Here is a 14,850-nt window from a genome sequence, read left to right as displayed (position 1 = left end):
TCTAAAAACTAAGTATCCTAAAAGATTAAATTCCCATTCTTGTCACGATGGAACACAATGATTCTGGATCCATTTATTTCTAATTGTGTCTCTATTTCACACGTTGCTATGAATGCTGTATGCATTCAGATAAACAGCCTTCTTTTTTAATCAATTTTTTTTCCTGCCCTTTAATTCTTACATTTAGATTGCACTTTTCAGACAGACTTTGCTTTAATGCTGCCTTTCTCTGGTTGAATCTGATCAGTCAGATGATAATGAACTTATCCATTTGCTGTCTGTCCTGTACAGAAAAAGTCCACCCAAGACTTCTCAAAAAACTCTCAAACTTTTTAAATTTAGTGGGCTGCTGTGTGCCTGCCTGCATGCGTCATCACCAAAGATGCACAATGGAAATGAACGAGTAAATATTTGTCTTTTTGACATTAAAAAATGCTTCATTAATAAACTATCAAAATGTACAAGTTCATCTCTTCTTTATTCTTCTTAAATTTGAATGTTAAAAGTTTAGCTCGAGAATCCAGAAAACCTGAACCAACCCAAACCCCGAGCCATCCATATGTTAGGACTTTGACCGTATTATGGTTTTGTACCCTATCTTCAATTTTAAAAAAATTTTCCTTTACGAGGATCCATCCCTTTCCTGCGTCCCTGCAAATGATTAGGTTTAAAGCCTTATCTACACTCTGGATTTTCAATTTGCTTGGTCACTGATCTCAGCCTGATTCAAATGATGACCATCCCAATGGAAAACCACTCTTTTTGCTCATGGTGGCGCCTGTTCCTAATGAATTGACATCTGTTTCTTCCATTCCAATATTTGGGCATGCATTTGACTCTTATGCCAACACAGCACAGGAAGTAATCTAAGCTTTTAATATGGAACTTGCTGCTCACATTCTTTAGATGGGCTTTCTTCTTTGTCATTGGACCATGGCAACTGTATCTTTTCCCTCCTCCTCCAATTTCCACTCCAGCCCCAAGGTAATATCCTGAACCAGGGCACTGGGCAAACAGCACAGGTTTCAGGATTATGTTGGCAGTGACAAAGAATTGTACTGACATTGCTATCTTCTACCACAACAATTCTTTTCACATGTTCATCTCCATTGACTCCCTACAACACAGTGCTGTGGCAAGTTTGCTTATCCATTGTGCCCCCATCCACACAGGAGGACCCTCTGCAGGAACCTTGTAGAGGATCCTCTAGTGTTACCTTCTGGATCTTTTATCCAGAGGGTCGTGGATTTGTGGAATTCGTTACCACAAACAGCTGTGGAGGGCTGATAATTGGGGGAGTTTAAGGGGGAGATTGATAGGTATCTAATTAGTCAGGGTACCAAGGGATGTGGGGAAAAGGCCAGAATTTGGAACTAGATGCGAGGATGGTTAAGCTCAGGATGAAATTGCTGAGCTGGCTCGATGGGCCGAATGTTCCTGAAGTTAAAATAAGAACCGACATACATTATACAGTAAAATCTCTGGTATCTAGTACACATGGGGAATGGTAGATGATGAATAAATGAATTTTCCAGTTGCTTGTGATTTTGTGTTTCATGACTGGCAAACTAATGGCAAAATGTTTGTCTTTTTTGTTTATTAATTTTCCACAATTTTTTTGCCATTTGCTTGAGCCTGCCAGTTGCTTTAATTCCAGATAACAGGGGTTTTACTGTTATTATACTTGTGTTATACAGGAGGAGGCAACTTGGCTCATTGGCTTCATGCCAGTTTGCAGGAGTGCAATCCCATGAATCCAATTCTGGCTCCCTTATTTTCATTTACCTCTGCAATTTATTCTCTCACACACATCCACCAACTCCTCTATGTCATCAATCTACACAGAGGGAAACTCACAGTTCCTAGCCCTTTTTCTCCTGACATCCCAGTTTATTGGCTGTGCAGTGTGCTGGGAGAGGAAGTCGTTTGTGCTCCTTCCACTGGGCCACCTTTAACCAGGTCACTGACTGCTTTTCCACTGAACACAACTCATCCCTGGGCATCGGAGAGTCTACCTTCAACCGGAAACGGGTGACTTTCTGCTGTCCTTCTTTTCCCACTGGTTTAATCGGCACGCTGCCATCAGCTGATGCCGGGGGTATGAGTAGTGGTTGAGGCCATCAATCCCCGGTGTGATTTGACGCCGGCATGTTGATTGTTTTCTTTTTCCACTGGACCCTGTCCCAGTTAATTCCCCCTTTATTCCTGGGATGAGGTGCCAGTGGAAGAGGGGCTCATGATCAACTGAACGACATGCCATTGAGTTGTTGGAGGAAACAACAGCATCCAGAGGAAAGTCACACAGTGAGAGAGTACGAAAAGCTCACGGTCCGGATTGAATCCAGGTCCCTGGAATTGCGTTTATCTATATGGATTAAAAATCCTTGGGCATGAAATGTTAACTTGGTTTTTCTCTCCATAGTCACGACTCACTCGGTGTTTATTTAACAAGTATTAACAGTTGCAGATACGTACTGCTCCTCTTCTGAAGTATCTCTCTGCTGAAGGCAGTGGAACTGTAGCCCCAACCACCGGTCCATGTTTGGTGCATGACTTGGAGGATAAATTCCAAAACACCTTTTAAGGATATTGTTAAGCAGAGCTCAAAGCAATTCTTCCCTATGATGTAAACACACTTGGTTCCTCTACTAATCTGTGAAAGGTTTAAATGGTGAAAAGATTTTGAAAAAGATTTGGGTTAAGTTTTCTCAGTCTGTTTACTAAACCAAGAAAAATTATTAGAGTTAATTTTTTCAGATATCTGACAAAGTTTTGATTAATGTAGTTGACGATAAGATTAGATTCACAATATAAGCTCTTTCCGCCTCCAGTTATTTTATCCAGCAGGACAGATCTATATTTTATTGGTATTTTATGTTTTTTTTTAAATTCATTTTAACATTTGCTTTTGATTGCTCCATTTAATTCTGCCCCAGTGTAATAACAATATTGAAAATTAAGTTGCAGAGGTAATTTATGTAATGTAAAGATATAAAAAACATCATGAAAACAAGATGGAAACATTCCTGGAAAATTTAATTAAACAAGTACTTAAAAACAGATGTTGGTTTAGTTAATGCAACACTGCTAACCCTTTACAAACTTCAATACTCCTTCTGCCAAACAAAGAATCATGAGTCAATAAATATAATTAAAACTGAGATTTGTGGATCATTAAGGATCCTTAATTGATTGTTCTAGATTTAGTTAAAACTATTGACTGCAACACTTTGGCCAGGTGCCTAGTTGATCACCAGGACATAAAATATGGGACTCTAGAAATGGAGTTCCAGATTTTTTACATTTTTTAAGTGTATCCCAATGTTAACACTTGAGAGCAATTTATCCAAAATGGTTGGTATCAGATTTCAGACATGCCTTTAAGGTGAATGGCAGTAAAATGTTAGATGAGTCAAACTTCTCACCTGATGGTCTGGCCTCAATGACATATCGGGTGATGGGTGCCTTTCCGGAGTCTCCGCTGGACCAATGAATGGTAATGACAGATCCATACCTGTAGATCAATGGCTCACCTGGGGGGCCTGGGGAACCTGAGGAAAAGGAAACATGGGTATAAAGAAATACATTGTATGTAATAATGCCTCTCTTGGCCTCTAGACTCCCAAAGCATTTTGTAGGCAAGCATTTTTATTAAATATGTAAACTGTTATGTAGGAAAAATGAAGCAGCCACGAATATTTGGTTAGGTCACACAAACAGCGCTGAACTAGCTCATTTCTGAAGGATGCTGATTGGCCATTCAATTTTACAATTCAATGTGCTCTTATTTTTCTTCCAGTTTCCACTCAACCCATTGCGACAAGGTTATTTGAAATAAATAGACCCATTACGAAGCTTGAATGCAATGCATTGTTCCTCCTTATTCAGCAAGACCTCGCCACCTCATTCTACCTCACCCACCTCATCTACTTCTCACCCCTTGTTGCATTTTAACATTTGCAATTGGCACATATCCATCAACATTACACCTCCATTCATACTTCACTTTAGATCAGTGGTTCTCAACCTTTTCCTTTCCACTCACATTCCACTTTAGTAATCCCTATGCCATTGGTGCTCTGTGATTAGTAAGGGATTGCTTAAGGTGGGATATGAGTGGGAAGGGAAGGTTCAGAATCACTGCTCTAGACCCATTTGTTACCAAATATTTTGCTTCAGAAAAAATTGTCATTTGGCCCATTTCCTTTGGAGTTATGAAACTGTGCACATAACAAGTCAAAGAGGTATGATTAAAACAGAGGTTCTCAAACTTTTTCTTTTTACCCACACACCACCTTAAGCAATCCCTTACTAATCACAGAGCACCTAAGGCATAGGGATTACTTAAAGTGGTTATGTGAGTGGAAAGAAAAAAGTTGAGACCCACTGATTTAGATATTTCCCAAACATGCATCTTGGATCTCATTTATTCCTTAGCTGTACTCCTGTTATCAAGTATTTACCTGGATTTTGACAAAACCAATATGAGGCCAAATCTAAGCCTTACCCATAATTAAGGAAAGGGGATGTGAAGAGATGAGAATCACTGGCAACCACCACCCTCACATCTGTATATCATTTGCAACCAAAGAGAACATTTCATCCTCTGATTTGGAGCAAAACATATTGAAATACCTTCTCCTGGTCCCGTCGTTATATTTGCCTCAATGTCTGGCCCATAAGTGAAGGTTTTAGCTTTGATTCGGTAAGCATACGTCACTCCATCTGACAGGTCTTTTATTTTCATCCATCGTGGGCTGTTTCCCTTCACATCCACCGTCACAATCTTACTGACACCTGAGGGAGAATTACTGATGCTGACTCAGCTAGCCAATCACACAGCGAGGGCAGCTATAACTTTGAATTATAAATTAAATCAGTTAATGACTTAGAAATAAAATGTCAATGAAGCTGACAATGGCAACATGCAGCATTTTTTTAAAAAAAGATACTTGTTGATTCTTTTCCCTCTTCTGAAAATGGCCGTTTTGCTTTGAATGATGGATGAAGTGCCCAATCAAATCTTCATCGAATGCAAGTTCATCATTGATGCAGAGATGCAAATCACTTATTATAGTAAAACCCCTGTTATCCAGAATTCAAGCATCCGGCAAAAGAAATCACAGTAAAAAATACAAATGTTTAAAATTGGCGCTCCCCTAGTAGTCAGTTCGCCAGTCAAGCAACATGCAATCTCAATCAACCAGAAAATTCAATTATCCGTCATCTACCAATGCCCGGAGGTGCTGGATACTGGGAGTTTTTACTGCAAATTTGTCAGACCTATTTCAATTTTTTCATCCTTTATTGTTCCAGTTACTTCTGCATTTTTATTCTTCTTACCAATTTTAGTACCAAGGATTCTGCTTTTATTTTAGAATATTTCTATAGTTAATTTCTGGTGCAATCATTAATCTAATTCCCTGCAGCGTTTAAATAGATGTAAAAGAGAGATCACTTCCCACCGCCACCATTCCCCTGTAACCGTCCTCATTTCGGCACTCCTCTTGTCGTGAGGTCAATGAAGCATGCTTTGATGGACCCAAGATTACTTTAAAAAAAAAGATTTGAAACACGTGCAGATTGCCATCGCTGGGGAGGGAAAGAGAGAGAGTGATGGCAACCTGCACAAATGTTCCACATCACAACATAGGTTGTGAGGTGACGCTGCTGCCCCTCGTTATCCAGAGCCGTGAGAAGATGGTGAGAGAGGGAGAACCAAGAGTGGGGTTGCTGCACCCCCTAAAAACAGGGGGGGGGGTAGATTGGGTGGCGGGAGGGAGAGGAATGTTGAGTGTGTCTCCCTCCAGCAAGTTGCATGCAGCCTCCCCGGTGCTGTGGAGTTCTCGGCTGCTGTGATGCCACAGACGTGGGGATCAAACTGCAATGTGTGAATAAAGGTTTTCAGCGTCCTCTCCCCAGCCACCTGTGCATCTGAGCTCCTGATGCCCTGGCCTACCTGTGTCTGAACAGGAATGCATGGTAAGACTGTCACAGTATGATTTGTTTTATCTGTACACGTAGACCCTGACTTACGATAATTTCAGCCGATGATGTGAGTACCGGAATTGAACCCCATCATAGGTAGGGATCTACCTGTACTTCCTCAGGAGTTTGCAGAGGTTTGGTATGAGAGTGGATACCTTTGCAAACTTCCACAGATGCATCGTGGAAAATGTGCATCATGGCTGCCTCACGACCTGGTCTGAGGGCACCATTATCTCTCAGTGGAAAGCCCTGCAAAAGATGGTGGACCCAGCCCAGTACATCCCAGGCCAAACTCTCCCCACCATCGAGAAAATCTACAGGGAACTCTTACTTTACACATTATTTTTTTATTGTATATTTTCTTTTTTCTTCTGTGTGGCACAGCTTGTTTACAGTTCTTCTTTGTTTACATTTCTCTACCACTTCTTGAGTAGTTTTTTTTGCACTATTGATAAGTTCTGCCTGGCCCACTGGGAAAAAATCTCAGAGTTGAAGATGACGCCATGTGCTCCTGATGATAAATCTTAAACGTTGAGTTTGATTTGATGGGAATGTGGGGAATAGAAGATGGGTCAGTGTATGGTTAGTGTAAAATGGGTGTTTGATGGCAATAACATAATGAGCTGAGGGGGTTGTTTTCACGCCCTCTGATTTCACGAGAGGTAAAAAAGCTTTCAATGCTTACCATCGACGGGTGTGCAAGGCTCATATACTAGTTGATAACCTTCAATTATTCCATTTGGATATTTTGGTGCTCCCCAGGACACATTCACGGAGGTCGTTGTCAGTTCACTGAATCGGATGTAGCTTGGAGCACTTGGAGCTGTTTGTGGAAAAATTAAACTGTTAATCACTTATGATCTGTATCATAGCATGAAAAGAAACCAGATGTCGGGCAAATGAGACCTTTTAATATTTTCCATTCTGATCTGTGAACCAACAGCCCAGTAAAATGTCAAGAATAAGTCCAGGAATCAGGTGAGAAACAAAAGATACTGGGATGACATTGGGAGGAGAGGAGAAAAATGAAAGAAAGCATTGAGAGTGTATGTGCACATCCACTTGTATTTAATAAAAATGCTCCCATCGTTGGCATATCTTGTCTCCCAAATCAGATTTCCCGTTGTTAGGTTTTTGTCATACATTGGTGCAAAATGTTTCACACTGTGAATTACTAAGGCACGTCCTTATTTATTATGTAAACTGGCCCTGTGAATTTGGCATGCACTAATTACACATGCTAGCCAATGCTTCAGAGTTTTGGCTTTCTTAGTTTCCAAGCCAATGCAGAGAAACAATTCTGCTTCAATTAACTTATCTTCCATCCTGTCACTGGAGCAACTTGGGCACATAATTTAGTTTGACATGAAGGAATTACTCTATTGCAGAGGCCTGCTTGCCTGGGCAAATATATACCTCAACCCCTTGTTCCAAAAGGTATCATTTATCCATGACCAATAACGCAAAACTTGAATTATGTTGCAATTTTTTTACGATAATGCGATGGATAAATCAGCTGGTGAATTTCGAACACTACAACTCTTTGGCATCTTGGGACATTGTATGATTTGAAAGTTTCAACATAAAGTGAGGATATACTTGTTAGGAACGCACTACAGCACTTCCTTAGAATATTGGAGTGGGCAAAGCTACCATTATGTGACCCTTCTATTGGAGCTCTATCGAGAGCATCCTGGCCAGATGCATTACAACATGGTACAGGTGCTGCAGAGAATCGGAGCTCAATCCACAAGACCATAAGGGTGGCAGAGAGAATCACTGGAGTCTCCCTCCCTCCCCATCTATGTGATCTACTGGGATTGCTGTCTGAAGAGGGCACGCAAAATCATTTTGGACCCCTTCCGCCCCACACATGGCATCTTTCAGCTGGTCCCATTGAGAAAAAGATGCAGGAGTATCAGAGCCAGCTCCACCAGGCTGAGGAACAGCTTCTTCCCACAAGCAGTGATAATGCTGAACAACCAAAGGATCTGCTCACACTGACCATAAAATCTACTTATTTATTTGTATACATGAAGACTTGTCCTGCACGTGTATTGTTTGTGTGTGTGTGTCTGGTTGTATGTCTGCGTTTTTGCGTTGAGGAAAGGAGAACGATGTTTCGTTGGGTCGTACTTCTGCAATCAGATGACAATAAACTTAATTTCTGATTTCTTTCATGATTGATTTTGAAATTTTTAAAATTTAATTTCTTTGTTTTTCTAGCAAACCTTCTCCATAACTAAAAAGGTTCCCTTTGCCAGCTGGTCTGTGTGATCTCCTAGTTTCTTGCAATTTATGGAAAACCTAGTCACTCAGGGCACCAGAAGACAAAGGATATCCATCTTAAAAAAAACCTGTCAATTTGAAGCTTTTACCAGCATTTTATATATTAAAAGCCAAGAGAAATTTATTGTGTGGCAAGTAATATCTAAGACACAGCTAGTTCTTTTCTTGAAAGGTTTTCAATCATAACACATGCTCTATTTCCAGAGTAATATCTAAGTAATGACATACAGATTTTGCCAATAAAGTTTGTAATGCTTTCACTCTGAGGTTTCTTTTAACTAAGCTAATATATTTAATAAAAGTGAAAATACCTGCGTTGCAAAATAATTCAGGTTTCTAATTTTACCTTAATGCCAATTGCTCAATTTAATAAATACTTGACAGGAAATAAGCAATGTGGATAGTTTCCCTCCACATTCCTTCCCTAAACTTGAGCTCTTTTCACACTTACAAGTGATCCCAGGAATTAACTGCCAATCGGCCTTTAAAGTGCTAAATGCGAAAGCAAAATCAGCTCAACGCCGGCATCAGATGATGTCGTCTTACGCCTGGGATTGACGGCCTCGACCCCTAGGACAACCCCCGTCTGCAGACGCTGGCGTTCCAATCAGGCAAGTGTGAAACTGGCAATTGCATTTTTGGATTGAAATAACCCAAGTTTTTGCATGAGTGTAAGAACATGAAGGAAGATTAAAATGAAAGTATAAACTTTGCTGTGGGAAAATCGCAGCAAGAGAGAGGGGGGAAGAGAGAGAGAGAGAGGGAAATAAATAGGAATAGCAAACAATTGTTTCAAAGCATTAGAAAGTTGGTAGTGCTATAGCGCACAATTTATAAAGACCATGGGAAAAAGCAATGGCGGACCTGACTTCCCAGAAGGCTGTGCGGCAGAGAAACCTCTCCATGAATGCTTTGTCCATGTAGTTGGGCATACAGCCCTTTCTCTGCCACACGACATTCTGGGAGGGCAGGTCCACGTTCACTTTTCCCAATGCTATATAAATTGTACACTAAAGTGCGACCAACTTTCCCACCCTGTTTAAAAATTGTCCGTTAATTGCTATTTACTACTAGCACTTTCCCACGGTCTCTTATAAAGATTTATATAGGTCGCCCAACAACAGGGGCTGAAGGGCTCATACTGTGCTTTACATTATAACATAATTAACCATGATTAATTTTGTTCCAATGTAAAATCATAATTCATTGATCAGGATTTAGGGCAGGTCCACCATCACTCCATGCGTCATGACATCACCAGTAGAAGGTAGAAAAGTCCAACCCTGGGGATAGTTCCTTGCAAATGTGAAAGTGTTCAATGTCCCAGTTAGGAGTGGTGAAGTGTGAAAAGCCTCTTTCCTATCCCGGGACACTATTGGCCAAGGTAGTGGGACGCACGTGAAAGGGGCTTCGGAGAAAGACATTGGCCTTATGGAACATTTTAAAACAGATCTCCACTATATAATAGTACATTTGTTGCAGAGAAATGGATCAGAGGTCAATCCACAGAACCACGAGAGTGGCAGAGAGGATCACTGGAGTCTCCCTCCCCCTCCTCCCCCTCATCCTTCAATCAACGTGATCTACTGGCATTGTTGCCTGAAGAAGGCATGCAAAATCATTGAGGATCCCTTCCACCCCTCACACAGCATCTTTCAGCTGCTCCCTTTGGGAAAGAGATACAGGAGTATCAGACCCAACACCACCAGGCAGAGGAACAGCTTCTTCCCACGACCAAAGAGAATGCTGAACGACCAAAGAAACTGCTCACACTGACCATCTGAGACTCTCATATTCACAAAACAACAATTGTTTGTAAATACGAAAACTTGTCCTTCATATGTATTGTTTGCCTGCATGTGTGTTACATCTGGCTGTGTGACTGCGTGTGTTGTACCGAGGACTGGAGAACACTGTTTAGTTGGGTTGTACTTGTGCAATCAGATGACAATAAGCTAGACATGATTAGTACTTAGATTACAAGACAATTTTCACAGATTGGACAAATAAATAATTTATCACTGGTTTTACAACATTTGAGAATGTGCTGATGGCTATCTGGCAGGTCTGTCAAGATGAGTGTGTGTCCCTGGATCCAGAACTAGGTTCATAAAACAGAGGGGTTTAACTACAGATTACAGATCATATCACAGAACAACATGATCACATAAGTATAAAATATCTTATACAAGGGAACTTTACGTGTATTATTTGTATTTTATTTTTGGACAGTTGAACTTGTGATTTAATTGTCGAATTATTATAATTATAGAATTTGATGTCCTGAATGAAACAAGTTATGTAATAATTATGGTTCTGCTTCTAATTTACAATTGATCTGTGACATGTACAAGATATGATTTGATTTGTGCTATCGTTAATATACTTTGCGAAAAAGGTTTATGTTAAACTCAATAAAAATGTTAAAAAGAAAGAACTCGGTTCATGGTGGTTCCATAGGGCACTAAATCAAGGAGCCAGATTACCGGGTAACGTGTATACAGCCCCTTAACTTTACGTAGCTGGCGCATTTAGCGTGGTCCTTTTCCTTTTAGTGGGGTCACTGACCTACATTAAAAGAAAAGCAGTTGAAGAAGAGTAGATTATTTTTTAATCTTGATTAATGTCAATATTTTCAAATACTTTACATATTAAATATCTAAACAGATGTATTATTAATTAATGCTTATATTATTTGAAAGTTTTTCAGCTGTCCTAAATGTCTCTGCTTATCACAAGTACAAAGGTGAGTTAACTCGGTGGAGCTTAAAGTGACCTATTGTCTGCCTGGGGCACAGGGGAAAATGTTGATCACCGGGGGATTAAAAATACCATTCACTCAAAAATGTACCCAGTTACCAAAGCTGAACAATATTCCCCTCCCCCACACAAAGGCCCGTTTTGATGAGGTTCACTTGTGCGCCAGACCTCTGATAAAACCTGCCTTTTATAATTTCCTTGCTAATAGCAAGCTCGTAGTTTTTTAAAAAAAAGCATATTATATGGATCTTAAATACAGTTTCCTGTAAAGTAGATCTTCTGTAATATATGTCACTTATACAAGAAGTAGAACACCCCAAATCAGAGTGAATTTTTTCCCTCTGTTGCTAGCTGAACATGGGCTGGTAAAGTCGAAGGATTAATCCCTGTTCAATGTTTTGTTAAGGGCAACAAAGGTGGTTTCTACTTTTATTTCCATTGAAGCGACTGGAATCTCGCAGATTGTGATAAACAATGGCAGGTTGGATGCTGCACAACTCTTCAGCAGGGCCCAACATTTCTAGATTTCCAGTGTTCATCAGAAATTATTTTCGCAGCAACAATTAAGATGAAGTAGAAGCAAAGACACGGTGTAAGTCGATGAAGGGGTTGTGATGGGTTGAGTGAAGATTTTGATTGCCTTTCTTGGTGAATATATGACCATCTGTTCAGAGATGAATGGTGCAGAAATTTATTTTAACTTTAAGGACATGACAACAGGAGCTACAGCAAGTGTATATGACAATGTGGCAGATCAGGGAAGTCAGAGAAGATGATTCTGAGCTCTTGAGAGTCAATATTTACATAATCTTAATTTCTACTCTGATGCCATTTAATCCTCAGTTTGTTCTTTGTTAGTTAACAGTTGTTCAAAGCCCAATGGCAATGCTGGTGTTGTCCCAGGAAGAGCGGAGAGCAGACCTTCTCTGTGCGATCCTCCAAGGGTCCAACTGACTGGTTGTTGACGGTCCCATCAGCCTTTAAATGCCAAGGGGTCAGCGGAGTTCCTCTTAGCATCAGTGAACCACAGAGGTCCACGCCCAAGATGGCAGAGCCCATGCTTGACTGCAGACCACGAGAGCTGCAGGCTGGCTGCCATTGGGAATCATGATTCATAACAGTTCTGGAGGTGAGCAGGCTTCTCAAAGAGCATTGGGTGTTAGATTTTCAATCAAAAAATATCACTTACAGCATGGTTTAAGCCAATTCTGGCCATGTAAACCCGTACCTCCAAATTACAGCCAATTAACTTACAACTCCATATGTGGGAGGAAAACAGACCACATAAGGGAAGCCCATGCAGACAGGGGGAGAACACACAAACTCCTTACAGACAGCACTGGATTCAAACCCATGTTGCTGGCACTGTAATGGCGTTGCACTAACCACATTGGTAATTGTGCTGTTTGTTAGCAGATTCCTGCATTGTATTTGGGAGCCAGGGGTGGGGGTGGGGGGAAGGGTCAGAACTAGGAGCTCAGATTCATCGCTGGACTGAACAGGAGGAGGCCGTGTGGCTGCAGGGGTTGCAGGAGGTGAATCCACAGACCCTCAGTGTCTCTGAAGGGGCTCTCTTTTGCTTCTCTTTCTCTTATTGGTGGGAGCGCAGGGCCAGTGGCACGTCTTTGTGGGCCTTTACTGCAGACAAAAGTTTACAGATGTTGTGTCTTATGAACACGATAATTGATTAATTTGATTTGGCTTGGCTTCGCGGACGAAGATTTATGGAGGGGTAATGTCCACGTCAGCCGCAGGCTCGTTGGTGGCTGACAAGTCCGATGAGGGACAGGCAGACAGGGTTGCAGCGGTTGCAAGGGAAAATTGGTTGGTTGGGGTTGGGTGTTGGGTTTTTCCTCCTTTATCTTTTGTCAGTGAGGTGGGCTCTGCGGTCTTCTTCCAAGGAGGTTGCTGCCCGCCGAACTGTGAGGCGCCAAGTTGCATCTTGGCGCCTCACAACATGATAATAACGGAACCTGAAAGGAATGTTGACTCTCAACTCTTACATTTTGGCTTGCATGTGTTGGGAACAGTTCAGGTCTTGAATCTGTCTCTAAGCAGATTGAGCAATATAAACTCAAAGCCAACACAAGAATTCAAGTTTCCTGGAATTCAAATTAAAGCAGCAAGATAAATCCTACTTGTATATATTGCAAATTTTAGTTCCATTTCCAAGAGTACACTGAAATATTTTAGATGACTTTCACAAAAACATTGCACTTTCAAAAGAGTAAACTTTGCAATTTGCATCCTTCACTCTTTAAAGATTTCCTTCACTGTTAGTTTAGTGACAGTGTAATTGTACAGAGAGATTCAAATGGTGCAAAGCTGTAGTTCTTGAAGGCTGCACGAAAAGGTTAAGGCAGCATTCACAGCTATACCTTTTCCTTTGCTAAACGTGCGGACAGATCAAAAATGCTGGCACAGAAACATCTTGGTTTCCTGTGCTATTCTGAGTGGTGACTAGTTGGCTGTTTATCTGCGAGAGCGAGAACGATGTCATGGCCGCTCACGAACAAGTCCTCGCCTTTATAAATCAAAGTATTGAGTATAGGAGTTAGGATGTTATGTTGAAGTTCTTTAAGACATTGGTGAGGCCAAATTTGGAATATTGTGTGCAGTTCTAGTCGCCTAACTACAATAAGTTTAAAAGAGAGCAGAGAAGATTTACTAAGACGTTGCCAGGTCATCAGGAGATGAGTAACAGGGAAAGATTAAACAGATTAGGACTTTATACCTTGGAATAAAGAAGAATGAGGGAAGATTTGATGGAGATTTACAAGATTATGTGATACAAGAGTGGATACAAGTCGGCTTTTTCCACTTGGATTGGGGGAGATAAGTACGAGAAAACATGGGTTTGGGATTAAAAGGTGAAAGGTTTAGGGGGACCTTCACCACTCAGAGAATGGTGGGGAGTGTGGGACGAGCTATCATCCAATGTGGTAAATGTGGGCTCAATCTTAAGTTTAAAGAATAAATTGGATAGATACATGGATGGGAGAGGTCTGAAGGGTTATGGAATGGGAGAAGGTCATTGGGACTAGTGGAATGATGGACAGCATGAACTAAAAGGGCTGAATGGCCTATTTTCTGTGTGAACTTGGCATAAGGCATTATTGGTCAGGAGCCCCCACTGTATTTCCCCTTTCCTCAGTTAGCTAATGCAAGGATTTCTTGTCTGTAAGATTCCCGCTACTCAAGGAGAGATCACAGTTTTCATATTTTTTTTCTATTCATAAGTACACAACTGAACGATCCCCAAAAAAATGTTTATTGTTCTTGTGCAAAAGAGTCAAATCAAATAAATCTAAACAGGATGTCCAAAAATTTATGCATTTGCTTTAGTAAATTGGACAGAAGTTGCAACAGATTTCAGAGAGAATAATAAATGGATACATTTAACGTGACCTTTGTAATGTGAGGACATTTGTTCATTGATGAACCAATATTAAAATACTTAAATCATCTTTGTTTGAAATGAGGATTATAGAGCCAAACTGCATTTCAGAATTGTTACTTCAACTAACTGCTCTCTGATGCTTGATAGTGAATGCATTTACTTTGAGTAGATGATGCCAACACCGTAAATTGAAATGTTGGTATTTTTACCATTTACAGGTATATTTAAATACAGGTTGTTTTAACCCAAATTTACAGTGTCGGAGATGAGTAAGATTTTCAGTCATTTTTCACCTAGATTAAGCAAAATTCCACAAAGCAGTCATGCAATGAATTCTGCGCAAGATCACCAGGATAATTCTCAGGAAGGAGAGGAAAGTTGAGATACTATGACCGAGTCTGGAGGCTAAAAGA

The 14,850-nt window shown here is 40.7% G+C and overlaps 1 protein-coding gene across 2 annotated transcripts in view; it reads right to left on the bottom strand.

Moving 5' to 3' along the window:
- Positions 1-14,850, bottom strand: part of sdk2b (sidekick cell adhesion molecule 2b) — a 662,520-nt gene that overhangs the window by 110,410 nt on the left and 537,260 nt on the right. For both annotated transcript variants that reach the window (XM_069930148.1, XM_069930147.1), the window contains 3 exons: positions 6,674-6,811; positions 4,636-4,797; positions 3,426-3,551 (listed from right to left, as the gene is read on the bottom strand). In XM_069930148.1, the coding sequence (XP_069786249.1) occupies positions 3,426-3,551; positions 4,636-4,797; positions 6,674-6,811 (426 nt within the window). The remainder of the gene's footprint in view (positions 1-3,425; positions 3,552-4,635; positions 4,798-6,673; positions 6,812-14,850) is intronic.

Source organism: Narcine bancroftii, chromosome 3 (genome assembly GCF_036971445.1).
Source record: "Narcine bancroftii isolate sNarBan1 chromosome 3, sNarBan1.hap1, whole genome shotgun sequence".
NCBI lineage: Eukaryota > Metazoa > Chordata > Chondrichthyes > Torpediniformes > Narcinidae > Narcine > Narcine bancroftii.
This window is presented reverse-complemented; position numbering and strand designations above follow the sequence as displayed.